The sequence below is a fragment of the Tachyglossus aculeatus genome, chromosome Y4 (genome assembly GCF_015852505.1).
Source record: "Tachyglossus aculeatus isolate mTacAcu1 chromosome Y4, mTacAcu1.pri, whole genome shotgun sequence".
Taxonomy (NCBI): domain Eukaryota; kingdom Metazoa; phylum Chordata; class Mammalia; order Monotremata; family Tachyglossidae; genus Tachyglossus; species Tachyglossus aculeatus.
In genome coordinates this window covers 7,441,519-7,466,137 of record NC_052096.1, presented here as the reverse complement: position 1 = coordinate 7,466,137, position 24,619 = coordinate 7,441,519, and the positions used below count along the sequence as shown (strand labels likewise).

The 24,619-nt window shown below is 51.8% G+C and overlaps 1 protein-coding gene across 1 annotated transcript; it reads right to left on the bottom strand.

The window, feature by feature from the left end:
* Positions 1–522: 522 nt before the first annotated feature.
* On the bottom strand, positions 523–24,550 carry NDUFS2 (NADH:ubiquinone oxidoreductase core subunit S2). Its single transcript, XM_038768670.1, has 14 exons — positions 24,461–24,550; positions 9,319–9,425; positions 8,915–9,105; positions 7,804–7,924; positions 7,612–7,724; positions 7,449–7,523; positions 6,893–6,970; positions 6,559–6,644; positions 5,240–5,359; positions 4,958–5,087; positions 1,144–1,239; positions 921–1,004; positions 772–829; positions 523–651 (listed from the first exon to the last, which is right to left on the bottom strand). Exons 1-14 carry the CDS (start codon positions 24,547–24,549, stop codon positions 614–616), a joined length of 1,386 nt encoding a protein of 461 aa, XP_038624598.1. The 5' UTR covers position 24,550; the 3' UTR covers positions 523–613.
* Between the last annotated feature and the right edge of the window lie 69 nt (positions 24,551–24,619).

Sequence of the window (24,619 nt, the reverse complement as noted above, 5' to 3'; positions counted from 1 at the left end):
TTCCTGCCCCGCCCCCCGCCTTTGGCCCCTTCTCCTTCCTGGGGCCTGGGCGGGGCCCGGACCCGCCGGAGGGGGAAGCCCGGGGAGCCCACCCTGGGCTTCCCGCTCTCCCGATCCCAACCCGGAGGCGGCCCCCCGACGGCTCCCGCTCCCCCCGGCAAGCCCCTTCCGACTGCCCCCGGGGCCGTGGTCCCCGGCTCGGGACCGAGGGGCAGGGGGAGCGGTTCGGAGGAACGACGGTGACCGCTGACGGCGGGGGGGGGGGGAAAAGAGGAACAGTGGATCTGGGAAAGAGGAAGTGGGAGAGGGAGCAGGAAGGCACGGAGGCGGTGCTTCCGACGCCCAACACCCCCGTTTCCCATCTCTGAACCCCAAACTGACACCACGGCCGGCCGGGGGACGGGGGGAGGAGAAGGAGCAAGGGAGGAACGCCGACGTGACGTACAGAGGAGGCCGGGCTGGGCCGAGTGGCCGCAGAGCAGCTAATTTATTAATTTCCTTTCCTCCGTCCGGATCGTGGAGGGACACACATGCACACGCAGGCTCCCCGAGGAGAGGAGGGCGGGAGGGCAATCTTCGGGCAGGGGAGGCGGTGGGGGATGGCTCTCGCCCCTCACCGATCCACTTCTCCGAACACGATGTCCTGGGTGCCTGTGGGGAAGGGGAGGTGGGCGGCGGTGGGTGGTCCACCCTCCCCGCCGGACCCCTTCCCGGCCCCTCCTCAAATGGGGGCCCCTCCAACCCAGGGCCCCCCGCCCCGCGACCCCGTACCGATAATGGCCACCACGTCCGCCAACATGTGTCCCTTAGACATCTTGTCCAGGCCGGCCTGGGGAAGGGGACACGGACCCGGGTCAGGACGGAGGGGAGAGCGGGGACGGAGGGGAGGGGGAGTCGGGGAGGGGTCCCCCGCTTCTCACCAAGTGGGCGAAGCCGGGCGCCTTGATCTTGCAGCGATACGGGCGGCTGCTGCCATCCGAAATGAGGTAGACGCCAAACTCACCCTGAGGGCCGGGCACAGGAGAGGAGGGGACGTGAGCCTCCAGCCCCGCCGGCCCCCAAGCCACGGCCCAATCCCCCCGCTTCTTGCCCTCCCGGACCCTCGGTGCCCTGACTCCCCCCCGACCGACTCCATCCCTTCACCTTGGGAGCTTCGATGGCCGTGTAGGTGGCCCCCGGGGGCACCTGGTAGCCCTCGGTGTACAGCTTGAAGTGATGGATCAGCGACTCCATGGACGTCTGGGAAGGCGGGGGACAAGGAAAGGAGGAGATGGGGGAGCCACGCGGACCTGGATCGGGCCCGGCCCCCTCGATCCCAACGGGGGGTCACTGCAGTGTGTTGGGGTGGGGGGGACTGCGTGGCTTAGCGGGTAGAGCACGGCGGAGCAGTCAGAAGGAGTCACAAGGTTACAGGTTCTAATCCCGGCTCCACCGCTCGTCTGCCGTGTGACCTTGGGGAAGTCACTTGACATCTCTGGCCCTCAGTTACCTCACCTGTAAAATGAGGATTGAAACTGTAAGCCCCCTGGGGGACAGGAACCGTACCCGACTCGCCCGTATAATAATAATGATGGCATGTAGTAAGCGCTTACTATGTGCAAAGCACCGTTCTAAGCGCTGGGGAGGTTACAAGGTCATCAGGTTGTCCCACATGGGGCTCACAGTCTTCATCCCCATTTTACAGATGACGTAACTGAGGCACGGAGAAGTGACTTGCCCAAAGTCACCCAGCGCTTAGTATACTGCCTGGCACTTAGTGAGCGGTTAATAAATACCCCAATTACGATTATTAGAAGGTGGGTTCTAATCCCGGCTCCGCCACACATCTGCTGGGTGCCCTTGGGCGAGTCGCTTCACTTCTCTAAACCTCAGTTCCCTCATCTGTAAAAGGGGAATTAAGAGCGCGAGCCCTATGGGGGGATAGGGACCGTCTCCAACCTAATTTGAATCCACCCCAGCGCTTACAACAGTGCTTGGCATATAGTAAGCGCTAAACAAGTGCCACAATTATCATTCCCCACCTTCATCTCAGCCCGCTTTGGGGGGGCGGGGGGGCCACCTTGGCGTCGTCCAGCGCTCAGAACAGTGCTTGGCATATAGTAAGTGCTCAACAAGTGCCACAATTATCGTGGCTCAGTGGAAAGAGCCCAGGCTTTGGAGTCAGAGGTCAAGGGTTCGAATCCCGGCTCCGCCACATGTCTGCTGTGTGACCTTGGGCAAGTCACTTAACTTCTCTGAGCCTCAGTTACCTCATCTGTAAAATGGGGATTAAGACTGGGAGCCCCACATGGGACAACCTGATCACTTTGTATCCCCCCAAGCGCTTAGAACAGTGCTTTGCACATAGTAAGCGCTTAACAAATGCCAACATTATTATTATTATTCCCCACCTTCATCTCGGCCCGCTTTGGGGCGGGGACACCTTGGTGTCGTCCAGCGCTTAGAACAGTGCTTGGCATATAGTAAGCGCTCATCAAGTGCCACAATGATCATTCCCCACCTTCATCTCGGCCCGCTTTGGGGGGGACACCTTGGCATCATCCAGCGCTCCGAACAGTGCTTGGCACATAGTAAGCACTAATTAAGTGCCACAATTATCATTCCCCACCTTCATCTCAGCCCGCTTTGGGGGGGGACACCTTGGCGGCGTCCAGCGCTTAGAACAGTGCTTGGCATATAGTAAGCGCTAATCAAGTGCCACAATTATCATTCCCCACCTTCATCTCGGCCTGCTTTGGGGGGGACACCTTGGCGTCGTCCAGCGCTTAGAACAGCGCTTGGCATATAGTAAGCGCTAATCAAGTGCCACAATTATCATTCCCCACCTTCATCTCAGCCCGCTTTGGGGGGGGGGACACCTTGGTGTCGTCCAGCACTCAGAACAGTGCTTGGCATACAGTAAGCGCTCATCAAGTGCCACAATTATCATTCCCCACCTTCATCTCGGCCCGCTTTGGGGGGGGGGGGGGCACCTTGGCATCGTCCAGCGCTTAGAACAGTGCTTGGCATATAGTAAGTGCTCAACAAGTGCCACAATTATCGTGGCTCAGTGGAAAGAGCCCAGGCTTTGGAGTCAGAGGTCAAGGGTTCGAATCCCGGCTCCGCCACATGTCTGCTGTGTGACCTTGGGCAAGTCACTTAACTTCTCTGAGCCTCAGTTACCTCATCTGTAAAATGGGGATTAAGACTGGGAGCCCCACATGGGACAACCTGATCACTTTGTATCCCCCCAAGCGCTTAGAACAGTGCTTTGCACATAGTAAGCGCTTAACAAATGCCAACATTATTATTATTATTCCCCACCTTCATCTCGGCCCGCTTTGGGGCGGGGACACCTTGGTGTCGTCCAGCGCTTAGAACAGTGCTTGGCATATAGTAAGCGCTCATCAAGTGCCACAATGATCATTCCCCACCTTCATCTCGGCCCGCTTTGGGGGGGACACCTTGGCATCATCCAGCGCTCCGAACAGTGCTTGGCACATAGTAAGCACTAATTAAGTGCCACAATTATCATTCCCCACCTTCATCTCAGCCCGCTTTGGGGGGGGACACCTTGGCGGCGTCCAGCGCTTAGAACAGTGCTTGGCATATAGTAAGCGCTAATCAAGTGCCACAATTATCATTCCCCACCTTCATCTCGGCCTGCTTTGGGGGGGACACCTTGGCGTCGTCCAGCGCTTAGAACAGCGCTTGGCATATAGTAAGCGCTAATCAAGTGCCACAATTATCATTCCCCACCTTCATCTCAGCCCGCTTTGGGGGGGGGGGACACCTTGGTGTCGTCCAGCACTCAGAACAGTGCTTGGCATACAGTAAGCGCTCATCAAGTGCCACAATTATCATTCCCCACCTTCATCTCGGCCCGCTTTGGGGGGGGGGGGGCACCTTGGCATCGTCCAGCGCTTAGAACAGTGCTTGGCATATAGTAAGCGCTAATCAAGTGCCACAATTATCATTCCCCACCATCATCCTGGCCCGCTTTGGGGGGGGACACCTTGGTGTCATCCAGCGCTCAGAACAGTGCTTGGCATATAGTAAGCGCTCATCAAACGCCACAATTATCATTCCCCACCATCATCTCGGCCCGCTTTGGGGGGGGGGCACCTTGGCGTCATCCAGCGCTCAGACCACTGCTTGGCATATAGTAAGCGCTCATCAAGTGCCGAAATTATCATTCCCCACCTTCATCTCGGCCCGCTTTTGGGGGGGGCACCTTGGCGTCGTCCAGCGCTCAGAACAGTGCTTGGCATATAGTAAGCGCTCATCAAGTGCCACAATTATCGTTCCCCACATTCATCTCGGCCCACTTTGGGGGGGGCACCTTGGCGTCATCCAGCGCTCAGAACAGTGCTAGGCATATAGTAAGCGCTCATCAAGTGCCACAATTATCATTCCCCACCTTCATCTCGGCCCGCTTTGGGGGGGGGTACCTTGGCGTCGTCCAGCGCTCAGAACAGTGCTTGGCATATAGTAAGCGCTCATCAAGTGCCACAATTATCATTCCCCACCTTCATCTCGGCCCGCTTTGAGGGGGGGGGGGGGGCACCTTGGCATCATCCAGCGCTCAGAACAGTGCTAGGCATATAGTAAGCGCTCATCAAGTGCCACAATTATCATTCCCCACCTTCATCTCGGCCCGCTTTTGGGGGGGGGGGCACCTTGGCGTCGTCCAGCGCTCAGAACAGTGCTTGGCATATAGTAAGCGCTCATCAAGTGCCACAATTATCATTCCCCACCTTCATCTCGGCCCGCTTTGAGGGGGGACACCTTGGCGTCGTCCAGCGCTCAGGACAGTGCTTGGCATATAGTAAGCGCTCATCAAGTGCCACAATTATCATTCCCCACCTTCATCTCGGCCCGCTTTGGGGGGGACACCTTGGCGTCGTCCAGCGCTCAGGACAGTGCTTGGCACATAGTAAGCGCTAATCAATCAAGTACCACAGTGATCATTCCCCACCTTCATCTCGGCCCGCTTTGGGGGGGACACCTTGGCGTCGTCCACCTTGATCTCGCCCGGGGGCATCTTGTTGAGGCTCTGCAGGATGATCCGCAGGCACTGACGCATCTCTTCCACGCGGCACAGGTACCTGGGGAGGGGCACGGAGAGATGGTTGGGGGGGAAGGCAGGAGGAGGGGAGGCGAGAGGGGGTCACCGCCGGAGGTGGCGGCGCCCAGTCTGCTCCCGAGGAGGTCGGGAGGATGAGGGGGAGGGAGGAAGGAGCGGAGAGGGGCCCCTCACCTGTCGTAACAGTCCCCGTTGGAGCCGATGGGGACGTCGAACTCCACCTGGTCGTACACGTCGTACGGCTGGGTCTTCCGCAGGTCCCACTGGATCCCTGAACCCCGGAGCATCACCCCGCTGCGGAGGGACGGAGGGACGGGTCAGCTCCCCGCGCCTCCCCGCAGGACCCCTACACCGGGAAGCTCGCTGGGGGCAGGGACCGCGTCTGCTTCCCGTTACGCCGTACTCCCCCCGGACACTCGCTAATAATAATGATGGCATTTATTAAGCGCTTACTATGCCCAAAGCACTGTTCTAAGCGCTGGAGAGGTTACAAGGTGATCAGGTTGTCCCACGGGGGGCTCACCGTCTTAATCCCCATTTTACAGATGAGGGAACTGAGACCTAAGTTGACTGGTCCAAAGTCACACAGCTGACAATTGGCAGAGCCGGGATCTGAACCCATGACCTCTAAGCGCTGGAGAGGTTACAAGGTGATCAGGTTGTCCCACGGGGGGCTCACAGTCTTACTCCCCATTTTACAGATGAGGGAACTGAGACCTAGAGAAGTTAAGTGACTGGTCCAAAGTCACACAGCTGACAATTGGCAGAGCCGGGATCTGAACCCACGACCTCTAAGCGCTGGAGAGGTTACAAGGTGATCAGGTTGTCCCACGGGGGGCTCCCAGTCTTAATCCCCATTTTACAGATGAGGTAACTGAGACCTAAGTTAAGTGACTGGTCCAAAGTCACACAGCTGATAATCGGCAGAGCTGGGATTTGAACCCATGACCTCTAAGCGCTGGAGAGGTTACAAGGTGATCAGGTTGTCCCACGGGGGGCTCACCGTCTTAATCCCCATTTTACAGATGAGGGAACTGAGACCTAAGTTAAGTGACTGGTCCAAAGTCACACAGCTGACAATTGGCAGAGCCGGGATTTGAACCCATGACCTCTAAGCGCTGGAGAGGTTACAAGGTGATCAGATTGTCCCACGGGGAGCTCACAGTCTTAATCCCCATTTTACAGATGAGGGAACTGAGACGTCACACAGCTGACAATTGGCAGAGCCGGGATTTGAACCCATGACCTCTAAGCGCTGGAGAGGTTACAAGGTGATCAGGTTGTCCCACGGGGGGCTCACGGTCTTAATACCCATTTTACAGATGAGGGAACTGAGACCTAAGTTAAGTGACTGGTCCAAAGTCACACAGCTGACAACTGGCAGAGCCGGAATTTGAACCCACGACCTCCGACTCCAAAGCCCAAGCTCCTTCCACGGAGCCCCGCTGCTTCTCGGTACGGCGCTCCGCGCTCTCCGATAAACCCCGACCGACCTGAAGCCGTAGTCGAGGGCCTCCTCCGCGGTCACCACGCCGATGCCGATCGTCCGGTTCCGCCAGATGCGGTTGTTGGTCAGCATCTGCCGGGCGCGGCGGGGTCAGCCCGGGACCACCCCGGCCGCCCCCGCCCCGGGGGGGATCGGCCGAGAGGCTCAGGCCAGGAGGAGGGTGGCAGAGGAGAGAGAATAAATCCTCTGGGTGGGAACGGGGCGCCCGGCGGGCGGGAGGGGGGACCCCAAGACGAGAGAAGATCCGGACGGGAGTTAATCATCGAGGATTCCCAGAATCTACACCGGCGACCCCCGGCACGGGTAGCCCCCCATCTCACCTCCTCCAGCTCGTCGATGCGCAGAGAGAAGTTCTTGGCGAACTCGTAGATATCGTCCATGAGCCCCAGGGGCAGGTCCTGTGGGGGCAGCGGGGGGGACCACCGTGGTGACCCCGGGAGCCCCCGGCGGGGCGCGGGGTGGGAGGGGTCCTCCCCTGGACAAGTTTTAAACCCCACTTGACAGATGAGGGAACTGAGGCACAGAGAAGTTGTGCCCCTTCCTTCCTCTCCCCCTCTCCATCCCCCCCATCTTACCTCCTTCCCTTCCCCACAGCACCTGTATATATGTATAGATGTTTGTACAGATTTATTACTCTATTTATTTATTTATTTTATTTGTACATACCTATTCTACTTGTTTTATTTTGTTAGTATGTTTGGTTTTGTTCCCTGTCTCCCCCTTTTAGACTGTGAGCCCACTGTTGGGGGGGGACTGTCTCTATATGTTACCAATTTGTACTTCCCAAGCGCTTAGTCCAGTGCTCTGCACGTAGCAAGCGCTCAATAAATACGATTGATGATGCTGATGAACGGGGATGGGGCCGGGGGCACTCACCTGGTGCACCCCCCCGGGCCGGATGTAGGCCGCGTGCATCCGCGCTCCGGACACGCGCTCGTAGAATTCGAACATCTGCGGGACGGAGGGACACGGCGGCGACAAGACGCGTTAGGCCCCGAACCTCGCCCCCTCCCACGCCCCCCGGCCCGCCCCCACCGACCTTCTCTCTCTCCTCAAACATCCAGAAGAAGGGGGTCATGGCCCCGATGTCCAGCGCGTGGGTGGTCAGGGCCATGATGTGGTTCAGCAGGCGGGTGATCTCCCCAAATAACACTGCGGGGAGGGCGGGTTAGAGGGCCCGTGGGGGCGGGGGGCCGGGCCGAGGGGAACGCGAGGGGGTCCCCGGCCGTACCTCGGATCCACTGGGCCCGGGGGGGCGGCTGGATGTTGAGCAGCTTTTCCACGGCCAGCGAATAGGCCTGCTCGTTGCACATCATCGACACGTAGTCCAGGCGGTCGAAGTAGGGGAGGGCCTGAGGGGGTGGGGACCGCCGGGTCGGACCCGTCGGGACGGCCCGGGCCCTAACCGGCCCCGCGGGGACGCCGCGAGGGAGCTCGGGGCGGAGGAAGCCGGGGGTCGGGGACGCGGCCGCCCGCCGGCCTCTCCCTCCCTCCCCTCCGCCGAGGCCCGGCGGCCACAACGGTAGCTGGGATTCCCACAGGCCCCCGGGGGTGGGGCTGGATTCGGGCCGAGCCCCTCCCCACTTTCTCCCCCGGCGTCCAGTGTCGCTCCCCGCCCCTCAAGGGAGGACGGCGTCACGCGCTTGGGGCCGGGCCCGGCGGGAAGGGTACCCAGGGGCCAGCGAGATCGTCACGGCCCACGGCGGGGGGCACCGAGATCGTCACCGTCGGGGCAGGGGAGACGGGGTGGGTGAGGTCCGGCGCACCCACGCGCGTCAAGGGCCGGCTGTTTGGCGCAGAGGAGTCGCAGGACGGTCTGGTCCCGCATCCCCTCCCCCTTGGGGGTCTCCCGGCACCTCCCCCGGCCCACCCCCATCCGTCCCAGGCCCGGGAAGCAGGGCCGGCTGACTCACGAGATTGTGAAAGCAGCCGGGAGAGCGGGGTGGGGGAGTATGGGAACCGACCGACAGACGGGTTCGGGTGCCAGCGTCGCCCCGCCGCCGGCCCCCCTCCCCTCCCTCCTTGGCCCACGCGGAGCGACTGGCAACTTCCCCGTCTGGCCCCAACGTTGGGACGAGCAGAGACCTGGCCCCGGGGGAGGCCCGCGGTGGGGGTCTTTCCCCGCGGCCACCCAGACGGACAGAGGGAAAGTCGGAAGGGGAAGCCAGAAGTCCGGGCTTGAGACGGAGCCTTTGGATGGACACAGGCCCAGAGTCCCCGGTCCGATCTCGGCCCCCAGGGAAGGGTGGGGGAGACCCCAACCCTCCTCCCCGCGGGCCTTGGGGAGGGGGGGGGGTGAGCGCCAGCGGGCCCGCGGTCCGTCCCCCCCCGGCTCCTCCGACCTGCAGGTAGGTCTTGTGCTCGATGAGTTTCTCGGTGCCGCGGTGCAGCAGGCCGATGTGGGGGTCGCAGCGCCGCACCATCTCGCCGCTCAGCTCCATCACCAGCCGCAGGACCCCGTGGGCCGCCGGGTGTTGGGGCCCGAAGTTCAGGGTCACGTTGGACACCTTTTTCTCCTTCGGGGGGTCCACGTCTGCGGGGTCGGGGGGGGGGGGATCCACTCAGTTCGGGGGCGGGAACACCTGGGGGTGTCTGGACACTCACCATTCCAGAAAGCGGGGGGCACGGGGGGGGGGGGGGGGGGGGGCCTGGACCGTACCACTCCGAGAGAAAAGGGGACGGGGCTCACCCTTCCAGGGCCAAAGGGGTGGAGAGGAGGGATGGGGGGGCGGGAGGGGACACTCACCATTCCACGGTGGGGGCTTCCAGTGAGCGGTCCCCTTGGAGGGGTACATGACGGCCCCCCCAAACTGCTCCGCCCACTCCACATCTGGCTGCCACTGGCGGGCACCCCTGGAAAGAGGAAGGCAGGTCAGCGGGGCCAAGGACCCCCCACCCCAAGGCCCGTCTCCCCACCCTCCACTCAATCAATCAATCAATCAATCGTATTTATTGAGCGCTTACTGTGGGCAGAGCGCTGTACTAAGGGAAGTCCAAGTCGGCAACACACAGAGCCGGTCCCTACCCAACAGCGGGCTCACAGTCTTGAAGGGGGAGACAGGCGACAAAACCAAACGTGTTAACCAAATAAAATAAATAGAATGGATATGTGCGAGTAAAATAAATAAATAGAGCAATAACAGAGGTCACTGAGACCCAGAGAAGTGACTTGCCCGAAGTCACCCAGCTGATAATTGGCGGTGGCGGGATTTGAACCCATGGCCTGGGACTGAAAAGCCCGGGCTGTTTCCACTGAGCCACAATGCTTCTCTGAGGAGAGGGGCGGCCGCCCGTACCGGGTGAAGACGCTGCAGACGGTCTCCAGCCTGCTGCCCGCCATGCCAACCCCTGAGGAAGGCTCCTAACACTCCGCCTGTGAGATTCAAGACTGTCTCTATATGTTGCTAATTTGTACTTCCCAAGCGCTTAGTAGAGTGCTCTGCACATAGTAAGCGCTTAATAAATACGATTGATGATGAAGAGATATGTACAGGTAAAATAAATAGAGTAATAAATATGTACAAACATATATACATATATACAGGTGCTGTGGGGAAGGGAAGGAGGTAAGGTTATTATAAGAACTTCTTATAATAATAATAATGGTGGCATTTATTAAGCGCTTACTATGTGCCAAGCACTGTTCTAAGCGCTGGGGAGGTTACAAGGTGATCAGGTGGTCCCACGGGGGGCTCACAGTCTTCATCCCATGGTCAGGGTCAGGGGTCAGGTCAGGGGTTCAAATCCCAGCTCCGCCAAATGTCAGCTGTGTGACTTTGGGCAAGTCACTTTACTTCTCTGTGCCTTTGTTACCTCATCTGTAAAGTGGGGATTAAGACTGTGAGCCCCCCGTGGGACAACCTGATCACCTTGTAACCTCCCCAGTGCTTAGAACAGTGCTTTGCACATAGTAAGCACTTTATAAATGCCATTATTATTATTATTATTCTCCCCATTTTACAGATGAGGGAACTGAGGCCCAGAGAAGCGAAGTGACATGCCCAAAGTCACACAGCCGACAAGCGGCGGAGCCGGGATTTGAACCCATGACCTCTGACTCCAAAGCCCGGGCTTTTTCCACTGAGCCACGCTGCTTCTCACACTCCTAACACTCCGCCTGTGAGATTTAAGATGCCGGGTCCCCAGCACCACCACCCCCCCAGCCATTATCAGTCAGTCCTACTTATTGAGCGCTTTCTGTGTGCAGAGCGCTGTACTAAGCCCTTGGGAAAGTACAATATAACAACACAACAGACGCTTTCCCTGCCCACACGAGCTTACAGTCTAGAGGAGATGGACGTTAACCTATGTCTGTCACCCTCAATTTGGTCTGAATCAATCAATCAATCGTATTTATTGAGCGCTTACTATGTGCAGAGCACTGTACTAAGCGCTTGGGAAGTACAAATTGGCAACACATAGAGACAGTCCCTACCCAACAGTGGGCTCACAGTCTAAAAGGAGGGGGAGGGCGGCACTTCAAAAGCATTTTCAAGCTTTTCAGGCATTTTCAAGAGAAGCAGCATGGCTCAGTGGAAAAGAACATGGGCTTTGGAGTCAGAGGTCATGGGTTCAAATCCCGGCTCCACCACTTGTCGGCTGTGTGACTTTGGGCAAGTCGCTTAACTTCTCTGGGCCTCAGTTACCTCATCTGTAAAATGGGGGTGAAGACTGTGAGCCCCATGTGGGACAACCTGATCACCTTGTAACCTTCCCAGCGCTTAGAACAGTGCTTTGCACATAGTAAGCACTTAATAAATGCCATTATTATTATTATTATTATTATTTCAAGAAATGGAAACTGAACGGCTAAACTGACCGTTCAACTGAATACCCACACTCAGCCAGATTGTAAACTTCATCATCATCAATCGCATTTACTGAGTGCTTACTGTGTGCAGAGCACTGTACTAAGCGCTTGGGAAGTACAAATTGGCAACATATAGAGACAGTCCCTACCCAACAGTGGGCTCACAGTCTGAAAGGGGGAGACAAAACCAAACACGCTACAAAATAAAATAGAATAGATATGTACAAGTAAAATATATAAATAGAGTAATAAATATGTACAAACATATATACAGGTGCTGTGGGGAAGGGAAGGAGGTAAGATTATTATAAGAACTTCTTATAATAATAATAATGGTGGCATTTATTAAGCACTTACTATGTGCCAAGCACTGTTCTAAGCGCTGGGGAGGTTTCAAGGTGATCAGGTGGTCCCACGGGGGGCTCACCGTCTTCATCCCCATTTTACAGGTGAGGTAACTGAGGCACAGAGAAGTGACTTGCCCAAAGTCACACAGCCGACAACTGGCGGAGCCGGGATTTGAACCCATGACCGCTGACTCCAAAGCCCTCGCTCTTTTCCACTGAGCCACGCTGCTTCGAGAGCAGGGATCCCGTCTTCTATTGTGTATTCATTCATTCATTCATTCAATCGTATTTATTGAGTGCTTACTGTGTGCAGAGCACTGGACTAAGTGCTTGAAAAGTACAATCAATCAATCAATCGTATTTATTGAGTGCTTACTGTGTGCAGAGCACTGGACTAAGTGCTTGGGAAGTACAATCAATCAATCAATCGTATTTATTGAGCACTTACTGTGTGCAGAGCACTGGACTAAGAGGTTGGGAAGTACAATCAATCAATCAATCGTATTTATTGAGCGCTTACTGTGTGCAGAGCACTGGACTAAGCGCTTGGGAAGTACAATCAATCAATCGATCGTATTTATTGAGTGCTTACTGTGTGCAGAGCACCGGACTAAGCGCTTGGGAAGTACAATCAATCAATCGTATTTATTGAGCGCTTACTGTGTGCAGAGCACTGGACTAAGCGCTTGGGAAGTACAATCAATCAATCAATCGCATTTATTGAGCGCTTACTGTGTGCAGAGCACTGGACTAAGCGCTTGGGAAGTACAATCAATCAATCGTATTTATTGAGTGCTTACTGTGTGCACAGCACTGTATAAAGCGCTTGGGAAGTACAATCAATCAATCGATCGTATTTATTGAGCGCTTACTGTGTGCAGAGCACTGGACTAAGCGCTTGGGAAGTCCAAGTCGGCAACATCTAGAGACGGTCCCTACCCAACAGCGGGCTCACAGTCTAGAAGGGGGAGACAGACAACAAAACAGAACATATTAACAAAATCAAACAAATAGAGTAAGTATGTACAAATAAAATAAATAGAGTAATAAATCCGTACAAACATATATACATATATACCGGTGCTGTGGGGAGGGGAAGCAGGTAAGGTGGGGGGATGGGGAGGGGGAAGAGAGGGATACATATTTATCACTCTATTTATTTATTTATTTATTTATTTTACTTGTACATTTCTATCCTATTTATTTTATTTTGTTGGTATGTTTGGTTCTGTTCTCTGTCTCCCCCTTTTAGACTGTGAGCCCACTGCTGGGTAGGGACTGTCTCTATGTGTTGCCAATTTGTACTTCCCAAGCGCTTAGTACAGTGCTCTGCACATAGTAAGCGCTCAATAAATACGATTGATTGATTGATTCATTCAGTCAGTCGCATTTATTGAGCGCTTACTGTGTGAAGAGCAGTGTACTAAACGCTTGGGAGACTACAATACAACAATAAACAGACACATTCCCTGCCCACAGTGAGCTTACAGCCTAGAGCTGGGGAGACGGACATCGATACAAACACATAAATTACTCCCAAGGGTTTTGTGCGGCGCTTTGCACCCAGAGGGCACTCAATAAATACTATTTTTTGCCTGCGACAAAGGCAGAGGATGGCTAATACACAAATCCACAGGTGAAGCAGCACGATTTGGTGGATAAACAACGGGCTTGGGAAGCAGAAAGACCACGGTTGTTCATCATCATCAACATCAATCGTATTTATTGAGCGCTTACTATGTGCACAGCACTGTACTAAGCGCTTAATTCACTTCAATTCACTTCAATTTCATCCTTGCGTGCTTTAATCGAGAAGCAGCGTGGCTCGATGGAAAGGAGCCCGGGCTTTGGAGTCGGAGGTCATGGGTTCAAATCCCGGCTCCGCCAACTGTCGGCCGGGTGACTTTGGGCGAGTCACTTCACTTCTCTGGGCCTCGGTGACCTCATCTGTCGAATGGGGATGAAGACTGTGAGCCCCCCGTGGGCCAACCTGATCACCTTGTAACCTCCCCGGCGCTTAGAACAGTGCTTGGCACAGAGTAAGCGCTTAATAAATGCCATCATTATTATTATTACTATTAATTGTGCCAGGCCAAATGAGAACAGTGCTTTGCATGTAGTAAGTGCTTAATAAATGCCATCATTATTATTATTATTATTTCTCCACCCTTATCGCCCCCCTTCCCACCGCCCTCAACAGCTGCTCCGGACATTTAACTCCCACCTCAACCCCCCGGCTCCCGCCATCCCTCGCCCCCAATGACCCGGCCACCCGCGTTATTAGGAAAATTTTTAGACTGTGAGCCCACTGTTGGGTAGGGACTGCCTCTACGTGTTGCCAATTTGTACTTCCCAAGCGCTTAGTACAGTGCTCTGCACATAGTAAGCGCTCAATAAATACGATTGATTGATCGATCGATTGAAAATTGACGCCGTCCGGTGTGATCTCCCGAAAATCTCCCCTCCCGTCTTTCCCAGCAGTATCCCTAGAGGAGACCTCCTTGCCTTCTCTCAAAATCCAGCCCCCCGACCTGCACATCCGACCCCATTTCTTCGCACCTTATCCAAACACCTGCCCCTTCCCTTCTTCCCTCCCTAATACCAATCTTCAACCGTTCCCTCTCCCTTGGCTTCTTCCCCGCTGCTTTCGAACACGGCCCCGTCTCCCCGTCCGAAACCCTCCCTTCACCCGGCGGCTCCCTCCAGTTACAGTCTCAAAGTCCCCTCCTCCGATTCTCTCCTTGACCCCCCTCCAATCTGGCTTCCGTCCCCTTCCCTCCTCAGAAACCGCCCGCCAAATCCGCCGGCGTCTAGTCCATCCCGATCCCCCTCGGCCCCTCAGTTGCCTTCGGCACCGCGGCCCACCCCTCCTTCTAGAAACACTACCCAACCTCGGCTTCACTGCCCCTGTCCTCCCCTGGTTTTCCTCTTCATCATCATCAATCGTATTTATTGAGCGCTTACTGTGTGCAGAGCACTGGACTAAGCGCTTGGGAAGGACAAATCGGCAACATGTAGAGACAGTCCCTATCAATCAATCAAATCAATCGCATTTATTGAGCGCTTACTATGTGCAGAGCACTGGACTAAGCGCTTGGGAAGTCAGGTAGAGACAGTCCCTACCCAACAGTGGGCTCACAGTCTAAAAGGGGGAGACAGAGAACAAAACCAAACATACCAACAAAATAAAATAAATAGGATAGAAATGTACAAGCAAAATGAATAAATAAATAAATAAATAAATAGAGTAATAAATATGTACTCAGTGGGCTCACGGTGAGCTCTGGCTGCTCATTCTCAGTCTCGGTCGCGGGCTCCTCCTCTGCCTCCCACCCCCTAACCATGGGGGTCCCTCAGTTCTGGGTCCCCTTCTTTTCTCCCTGGAGAACTCACAGTCCAGTGCTCTGCACACAGTAAGCGCTCAATAAATACGAATGAATGAATAAATTCGCTCCCGCGGCTTCGACCCCCACCCCTATGTGGAGGACCCCCAAATCTCCATCCCCAGCCCCAATGTCTCTCCCTCTCTGCAGCCTCGCCTCTTCTCCTGCCTTCGGGACCTCTCGCCTTCGATGTCTTCCCATCAACTCAAGCTTAGCACGTCCAAAACGGAACTCCGGATCTTCCCACCCAAACCCCCTCGACTTTCCCATCCCTGCAGACGGCCCCACCATCCTTCCTCAAAAGCCCGTAACCCTGGTGTTATCCTTGAATCCTCTCTCTCTCCGGCATTCATTCGATCGGATTTATGGAGCGCTCACTGTGTGCTCACTCTCCCCCTCCCCACAACACCTGTATATATGTCTGTACGCATTCATTACTCTATTTGTACATATTTATTCTATTTATTTTATTTTGTTACTATGTTTTGTTCTCCATCTCCCCCTTCTAGACTGTGAGCCCACTGTTGGGTAGGGACCGTCTCTAGATGTTGCCAACTTGGACTTCCCAAGCACTTAGTCCAGTGCTCTGCACACAGTAAGCGCTCAATAAATACGATTGAATGAATACCTGTATATATGTATCTATGTTTGTACGTATTTATTACTCTATTTTATTTGTACGTATTTATTCTATTCAGTTAATATGTTTTGTTTTGTTCTCCGTCTCCCCCTTCTTGACTGTGAGCCCGCTGTTGGGTAGGGACCGCCTCTAGATGTTGCCTATATATATATATATATATATATATATATATATGTTTTCTATGAATGTTTTCATAGAAAAATGATCCAGGCAGCAGAGGGAAGTATGGACTGGAATGGGGAGAGAGAGGAACTGGGAGGTCAACAACTTGTACTTCCCAAGCGCTTAGTCCAGTGCTCTGCACACAGTAAGCGCTCAATAAATACGACTGGATGAATGAATGAATGCAAAGCGCCGTACTAAGAACTTGGGAGAGTACGACAGAACAACAGTCACATTGGAGAAGCAGCGTGGCTCAGTGGGAACGAGCCCGGGCTTTGGAGTCAGAGGTCGTGGGTTCGAATCCCAGCTCCGCCACGTGTCAGCTGGGTGACCTTGGGCAAGTCACTTCACTTCTCTGAGCCTCAGTTCCCTCATCTGGAAAATGGGGATTGACTGTGAGCCCCACGTGGGACAACCTGATCACCTTGTATCCACCCCAGCGCTTAGAACAGTGCTTTGCACATAGTAAGCGCTTAATAAATGCCATCATTATTATTATTATTATTATTCCCTGCCCACAACGAGCTCACAGTCTGGAGGACTCATTCAGCTACTCAACTCACTCAACCAAGCAGGGTGGCTCAGTGGAAAGCGCGTGGGCTTTGGAGTCAGAAGTCACAGGTTCGAATCCCGGCCCCACCACGTCTGCTGTGTGACCTTAGGCAAGTCACTTAACTTCTCTGTGCCCCAGTGACTTCACCTGTAAAACGGGGATTAAGGCGGTGAGCCCCACGTGGGCCAACCTGATCACCTTGTATCCCCACAGCGCTTAGAACAGTGCTTTGCACATAGTAAGCCTGCCTCCCTCCCTCTGCCCATCCGCCGAGCTCGCTCTCTTCCTCCCTTCAAGGCCCTACTGAGAGCTCACCTCCTCCAGGAGGCCTTCCCACACTGAGCCCCTTCCTTCTTCTCCCCCTCGTCCCCCTCTCCATCCCCCCATCTTACCTCCTTCCCTTCCCCACAGCATCTGTATATATGTATATATGTTTGTACGTATTTGTTACTCTATTTTACTTGTACATATCTATTCTATTTATTTTATTTTGTTAGTATGTTTGGTTTTGTTCTCTGTCTCCCCCTTTTAGACTGTGAGCCCACTGTTGGGTAGGGACTGTCTCTATATGTTGCCAACTTGTACTTACCAAGTGCTTAGTACAGTGCTCTGCACACAGTAAGCGCTCAATAAATACGATTGATGATGATGAAGTAAGCGCTTAACAAATGTCATCATTATTACTATTATTACATAGTCAATCCATCACTAAATCCCACTGGTTCCACCTTCACGTCGCTAAAGTCAGCCCTTTCTCTCCATCCGAATTGCTACCCCGTTCATCCGGTCACTTATCCTATCCCGCCTTGATTACTACATCAGACTCCTTGTTCATTCATTCATTTCAGTCAATTGTATTTATTGAGCGCTTACTGTGTGCAGAGCACCATACTAAGCGCTTGGGAAGTACAAGTTGTTGACCTCCCAGCTCCTCTCTCTCTCTCCCCACTCCAGTCAATCAATCAATCAATCAACCGTATTTATTGAGCGCTTACTGTGTGCAGAGCACCGTACTAAGCGCTTGGGAAGTACAAGTTGTTGACCTCCCAGCTCCTCTCTCTCTCTCCCCACTCCAGTCAATCAATCAATCAATCAATAGTATTTATTGAGCACTTACTGTGTGCAGAGCACTGTACTAAGCGCTTGGGAAGTACAAGTTGTTGACCTCCCAGCTCCTCTCTCTCTCTCCCCACTCCAGTCAATCAATCAATCAATCAATCAATCGTATTTATTGAGCGCTTACTGTGTGCAGAGCACCGTACTAAGCGCTTGGGAAGTACAAGTTGTTGACCTCCCAGCTCCTCTCTCTCTCTCCCCACTCCAGTCAATCAATCAATCAATCGTATTTATTGAGCACTTACTGTGTGCAGAGCACTGTACGAAGAGCTTGGGAAGTACAAGTTGGCAACATATAGAGACGGTCCCGACCCAACAGTGGGCTCACAGTCTAAAAGGGGGAGACAGGGAACAAAACCAAACATACCAACAAAATAAAATAAATTTATTCTATTTATTTTATTCTCCAGTCCATACTTCCCTCTGCTGCCCGGATCATTTTTCTACGAAAACATTTGGGAAATGTTTCCCCCCTCCTCGAGAGACTTCAGTGGTTGCCCATCCACCTCCACCAAAAACTCCTACTCTCCTACATCCCAGTCCACACACTTCAGTCAAATGCCAACCTCCTCCCTGTCCCTCCATCTCACCGACCCCTCGCCCACGTCCTGCCTCTGGCCTGGAATAATAATAATAATAATAATAATAATAATAATAATAATAATAATAATGGCATTTATCAAGCGCTTACTATGTGCAAAGCACTGTTCTAAGCGCTGAGGAGGTTACAAGGTGAACAGGTTGTCCCACTGGGGGGCTCCCAGGCTTCATCCCCATTTTCCAGATGAGGTCACTGAGGCCCAGAGAAGTGAAGTGACTTGCCCCAAGTCACACGGCTGACAAGCGGTGGGGGCCGGGATTTGAACCCATGACCTCTGACTCCAGAGCCCGGGCTCTTTCCACTGAGCCACGCTGCTTCCACAACCCTCCCCCTCAAATCCGACAGACAACAACTCTGCCCCACATCCCCTTTCAATCAATCAATCGTATTTATTGAGCGCTTACTGTGTGCAGAGCACTGGACTAAGCACTTGGGAAGTACAAGTTGGCAACATATAGAGACGGTCCCTACCCAACAGTGGGCTCCCAGTCTAGAAGGGACGAAGCCTTATTGAAGGCCCACCTCCTCCAAGAGGCCTTCCCCACCTGAGCCCTCCTTTCCTCTTCTCCCACTCCCTTCTGCGTCGCCCTGACTTGCTCCCTTTATTCATCCCCTTATAATAATAATAATAATAATAATAATAATGGCATTTATTAAGCGCTTACTACATGCAAAGCACCGTTCTAAGCGCTGGGGAGGTTACAAGGTGAACAGGTTGTCCCACGGGGGGGCTCCCAGTCTTCATCCCCATTTTCCAGATGAGGTCACTGAGGCCCAGAGAAGTGAAGTGACTTGCCCCAAGTCACACAGCTGACAAGCGGTGGGGGCCGGGATTTGAACCCATGACCTCTGACTCCAAAGCCCGGGCTCTTTCCACTGAGCCACGCTGCTTCCACAACCCTCCCCCTCAAATCCGACAGACAACTCTGCCCCCCACCCCCTTTCAATCAATCAATCAATCGTATTTATTGAGCTCTCACTGTGTGCAGAGCACTGTACTAAGCGCTTGGGAAGTACAAGTTGGCAACATATAGAGACGGTCCCTACCCAACAGTGTGCTCCCAGTCTAGAAGGGACGAAGCCTTATTGAAGGCCCACCTCCTCCAAGAGGCCTTCCCCTCCTGAGCCCTCCTTTCCTCTTCTCCCACTCCCTTCTGCGTCGCCCTGACTTGCTCCCTTTATTTATCCCCTTATAATAATAATAATAATAATAATAATAATAATAATGGCATTTATTAAGCGCTTACTATATGCAAAGCACCGTTCTAAGCGCTGGGGAGATTACAAGGTGATCAGGCTGTCCCACAGGGGGCTCACAGTCTTCACCCCCATTTTCCAGATGAGGTCACTGAGGCCCAGAGAAGTGAAGCGACTTGCCCAAAGTCACCCAGCTGACAACTGGCAGAGCCGGGATTTGAACCCATGACCTCTGACTCCAAAGCCCGGGCTCTTTCCAATGAGCCACGCTGCTTCTCTTATGTCCATATATGTAACTTATTTATAGTAATGTCCGTCTCCCCCTCTAGACTATAAGTTCGCTGTGGGCAGAGTATGTTCATTCATTCATTCAATCGTATTTATTGAGCGCTTACTGTGTGCAGAGCACTGTACTAAGCGCTTGGGAAGTCCAAGTTGGCAACATCTAGAGACGGTCCCTACCCAACAGTGGGCTCACAGTCTAGAAGGGGGAGACAGAGAACAAAAACAAAACACATTAACAAAATAAAATAAATAGAATAAATATGTACAAATAAAATAGAGAATGTCTGCTTATTGTTATAGTGTACTCCTCCAAGTGCGTAGTACAGTGCTCTGCACACAGTAAGCACTCAATAAACACATGGCTTATTGGATACAGCCTGGGAGTCAGAAGGTCAAGGGTTCTAATCCTGCTCCGCCACTTGTCTGCTGTGTAACTCTGGGTAAGTCACTTCACTTCTCTGGGCCTCAGTTTCCTCATCTGGAAAATGGGGATTAAGACAGTGAGCCTCACGTGGGCCGACCTGATCACCTTGTATCTCCCGCCACCCCAGCGCTTAGAACGGTGCTTGGCACATAGTAAGCGCTTAACAAATACCAACATTATTGGTGGCTCAGTGGAAAGAGCACGGGCTTCGGAGTCAGAGGTCATGGGTTCGAATCCCAACTCCGCCACATGTCTGCTGTGTGATCTTGGGCAAGTCACTTCACTTCTCTGGGCCTCAGTTACCTCATCTGTAAAATGGGGATTAAGACTGTGAGCCCCACGTGGGACAACCTGATCACCCTGTATCCTCCCCAGTGCTTAGAACAGTGCTTTGCACATAGTAAGCGCTTAATAAATGCCTATTATTATTATTATTATTACCTCCCGCAGCGCTTGGAACAGAGCTTGGCACATGGTAAGCACTTAACAAATACCATGATCATCATCATCACATAGTAGGCGCTTAACAAATGCCATCTTTATTATTATTAGGACAGTGCTTGGCACATAGTAAGCGCTTAACGAATACCATCACCATTATTATGAGAAGGAGCATGGCTCAATGGAAAGTGCCCAAGCTGGGGAGCCGTAGGTCATGGGTTCAAATCCCGGCTCCGCCACTTGTCAGCTGGGTGACCTTGAGCAAGCCGCTTGACTTCTCGGGGCCTCAGTTCCCTCATCTGTAAAATGGGGATGAAGACTGGGAGCCCCCCGTGGGACCACCTGATCACCTTGTAACCTCCCCAGTGCTTAGAACAGTGCTTGGCAAATAGGAAGCGCTTAACAAATGCCATTATTATTATTATTATTATTATTAGAACAGTGCTTGACACATAACTTCTCTGAGCCTCAGTTACCTCATCTGTAAAATGGGGATTAAGACTGTGAGCCCCACGTGGGACAACCTGATCACCTTGTATCCCCCCCAGCGCTTAGAACGGTGCTTTGCACATAGTAAGCACTTAATAAATGCCATTATTATTGTTATTATTATTACAAGGTGACCAGGTTGTCCCACGGGGGGCTCACGGATTCAATCCCCACTTTACAGATGAGGGAACTGAGGCTCAGAGAAGTGAAGTGACTTGCCCAAAGTCACACAGCCGACAATAACAGGGAAGCAGCATGGCTCAGTGGAAAGAGCCCGGGCTTTGAAGTCAGAGGTCATGGGTTCAAATCCCAACTTCGCCACTTGTCAGCTGGGTGACTTTGTGACTTTGGGCAAGTCACTTCACTTCTAGACTGTGAGCCCACTGTTGGGTAGGGACCGTCTCTATCTGTTGCCAACTTGTACTTCCCAAGTGTTTAGTCAGTGCTCTGCACACAGTAAGCGCTCAATAAATACGATTGATTGATGGATTCTCTGGGCCACAGTTCCCTCACATGGAAAATGGGGATGAAGACTGGGAGCCCCCCGTGGGGCCACCTGGTCACCTTGTAACTTCCCCAGTGCTTAGAACGGTGTTTTGCACATAGTAAGTGCTTAATCAATCAATCAATCGTATTTATTGAGCGCTTACTTTGTGCAGAGCACTGTACTAAGCGCTTGGGAAGTCCAAGTTGGCAACATATAGAGACGGTCCCTACCCAACAGTGGGCTCACAGTCTAGAAGGGGGAGACAGAGAACAAAACCAAACATATTCACAAAATAAAATCAATAGAATAGATATGTACAAGCAAAATAGAGTAATAAATATGTACAAACATATATACACATATACAGGTTAATAAATGCCATCAAAAAATAATAAATAGTGATGACTGAATGATCATTATTATTGGGGGATAACAATGATGACTGAATGATCATTATTATTGGGGGGGTGTCACGGCCCTGGGGGTCACAGGCCTGGAGGTCAATCAATCAATCAATCGTATTTATTGAGCGCTTACTGTGTGCAGAGCACTGTACTAAGCGCTTGGGAAGTACAAGTTGGCAACATCTAGAGACAGTCCCTACCCAACAGTGGGCTCACAGTCTAAAAGGGGTAAACAGAGAACAAAACCAAACTTACTAACAAAATAAAATAAATAGAATAGATATGTACAAATAAAACAAATAAATAAATGAATGAAAACAGTAATAAATATGTACAAACATATATATATATGTTAATAAATGCTGTAAAAAAAATAATAGTGATGACTGAATGATCATTATTATTGGGGAATAATAATGATGACTGAGTGATCATTATTGTGGGGGGGTCACAGGGGTCACAGGCCTGGGGGTCAGTCAATCGTATTTATTGAGCGCTTGCTGTGTGCAGAGCACTGTACTAAGCCCTTGGGAAGCCCAAGTTGGCAACATCTAGAGACGGTCCCTACCCAACAGTGGGCTCACAGTCTAAAAGAGGGAGACAGAGAACAAAACCAAACATACTAACAAAATAAAATAAATAGAATAGATATGTACAAATAAAATAAATAAATGAATAGAGTAATAAATATGTACAAACATATATACATGTTAATAAATGCCGTCAAAAAAAATAATAGTGATGACTGAATGATCATTATTATTGGGGGATAATAATGATGACTGAGTGATCATTATTGTGGGGGAGTCACGGGGGTCACAGGCCTGGGGGTCAGTCAATCAATCGTATTTATTGAGCGCTTACTGTGTGCAGAGCACTGTACTAAGTGCTTGGGAAGTCCAAGTTGGCAACATCTAGAGGCAGTCCCTACCCAACAGTGGGCTTACAGTCTAAAAGGGGGAAACAAAGAACAAAACCAAACATACTAACAAAATAAAATAGACTAGATATGTACAAATAAAACAAATCAATAAATGAATACAGCAATAAATATGTACAAACATATATATGTTAATAAATGCCGTCAAAAAAAATAATAGTGATGACTGAATGATCATTATTATTGGGAGATAATAATGATGACTGAGTGATCATTATTATTGGGGGGGTCACGGGTCTGGGGGTCACAGGCCTGGGGGGTCACGGGGGTCACAGGCCTGGGGGTCAGTCAATCAATCATTCAATCGTATTTATTGAGCGCTTACTGTGTGCAGAGCACTGTACTAAGCGCTTGGGAAGTCCAAGTTGGCAACATCTAGAGACGGTCCCTACCCAACAGTGGGCTCACAGGCTAGAAGGGGGAGACAGAGAACAAAACCAAACATATTCACAAAATAAAATCAATAGAATAGATATGTACAAATAAAATAAATAAATGGAGTAATAAATATGTACAAACATATATACATGTTAATAAATGCCGTCAAAAAAATAATAGTGATGACTGAATGATCATTATTATTGGGGGATAATAATGATGACTGAGTGCTCATTATTGTGGGGGAGTCACGGGGGTCACAGGCCTGGGGATCAGTCAATCAATCGTATTTATTGAGCGCTTACTGTGTGCAGAGCACTGGACTAAGCGCTTGGGAAGTCCAAGTTGGGAACATCTAGAGACAGTCCCTACCCAACAGTGGGCTCACAGTCTAAAAGGGGGAAACAGAGAACAAAACCAAACATACTAACAAAATAAAATAAATAGAATAGATATGTACAAATAAAACAAATCAATAAATGAATACAGCAATAAATATGTACAAACATGTGTTAATAAATGCCGTCAAAAAAAAATAATAGTGATGACTGAATGATCATTATTATTGGGGGATAATAATGGTGACTGAGTGATCATTATTATTGGGGGGGTCACGGGTCTGGGGGTCACGGGGGTCACAGGCCTGGGGGTCAATCAATCAATCAATCGTATTTATTGAGCGCTTACTGTGTGCAGAGCACTGGACTAAGCGCTTGGGAAGTCCAAGTTGGCAACATCTAGAGATGGTCCCTACCCAACAGTGGGTTCCCAGTCTAAAAGGGGGAGACAGAGAACAAAACCAAACATACTAACAAAATAAAATAAATAGAATAGATATGTACAAATAAAATAAATAAATGAATAGAGTAATAAATATGTACAAACATATACACATGTTAATAAATGCCGTCAAAAAAATAATAGTGATGACTGAATGATCATTATTATTGGGGGATAATAATGATGACTGATCATTATTATGGGGGGGTCACGGGCCTGGGGGTCACGGGGGTCACAGGCCTGGAGGTCAATCAATCCTATTTATTGAGCGCTTACTGTGTGCAGAGCACTGTACTAAGCGCTTGGGAAGTCCAAGTTGGCAACATCTAGAGACAGTCCCTACCCAACAGTGGGCTCATAGGCTAGAAGGGGGAGACAGAGAACAAAACCAAATATATTAACAAAATAAAATAAATAAAATAGATCTATATAAATCCGTCCTTGGCCTCACCTGGTGGGCTGGGCCTGCACCCGGGGCCGGAGCCCGGGGCCCGGACCCCAAAGGCCTCGGAGCCTCCTCACAGCCCGCAGCGCCGCCATCTTCCCACCGCCGCCGCACTTGAGGGAAGGAGAAGCGGGCGGAAGTGACCCCCTGGACGGCTTCGCCCCC

Excerpts from the sequence above, each read along its gene's own strand:
- NDUFS2 (XM_038768670.1), bottom strand. The coding sequence starts at position 24,549 with ATGGCGGCGCTGCGGGCTGTGAGGAGGCTCCGAGGCCTTTGGGGTCCG. Across the intron at positions 9,106-9,318 it reads GAAGCCCCCACCGTGGAATG|ACGTGGACCCCCCGAAGGAG; the intron begins GTGAGTGTCCCC and ends CCGACCCCGCAG. Across the intron at positions 7,524-7,611 it reads TGTTTGAGGAGAGAGAGAAG|ATGTTCGAATTCTACGAGCG; the intron begins GTCGGTGGGGGC and ends TCCGTCCCGCAG.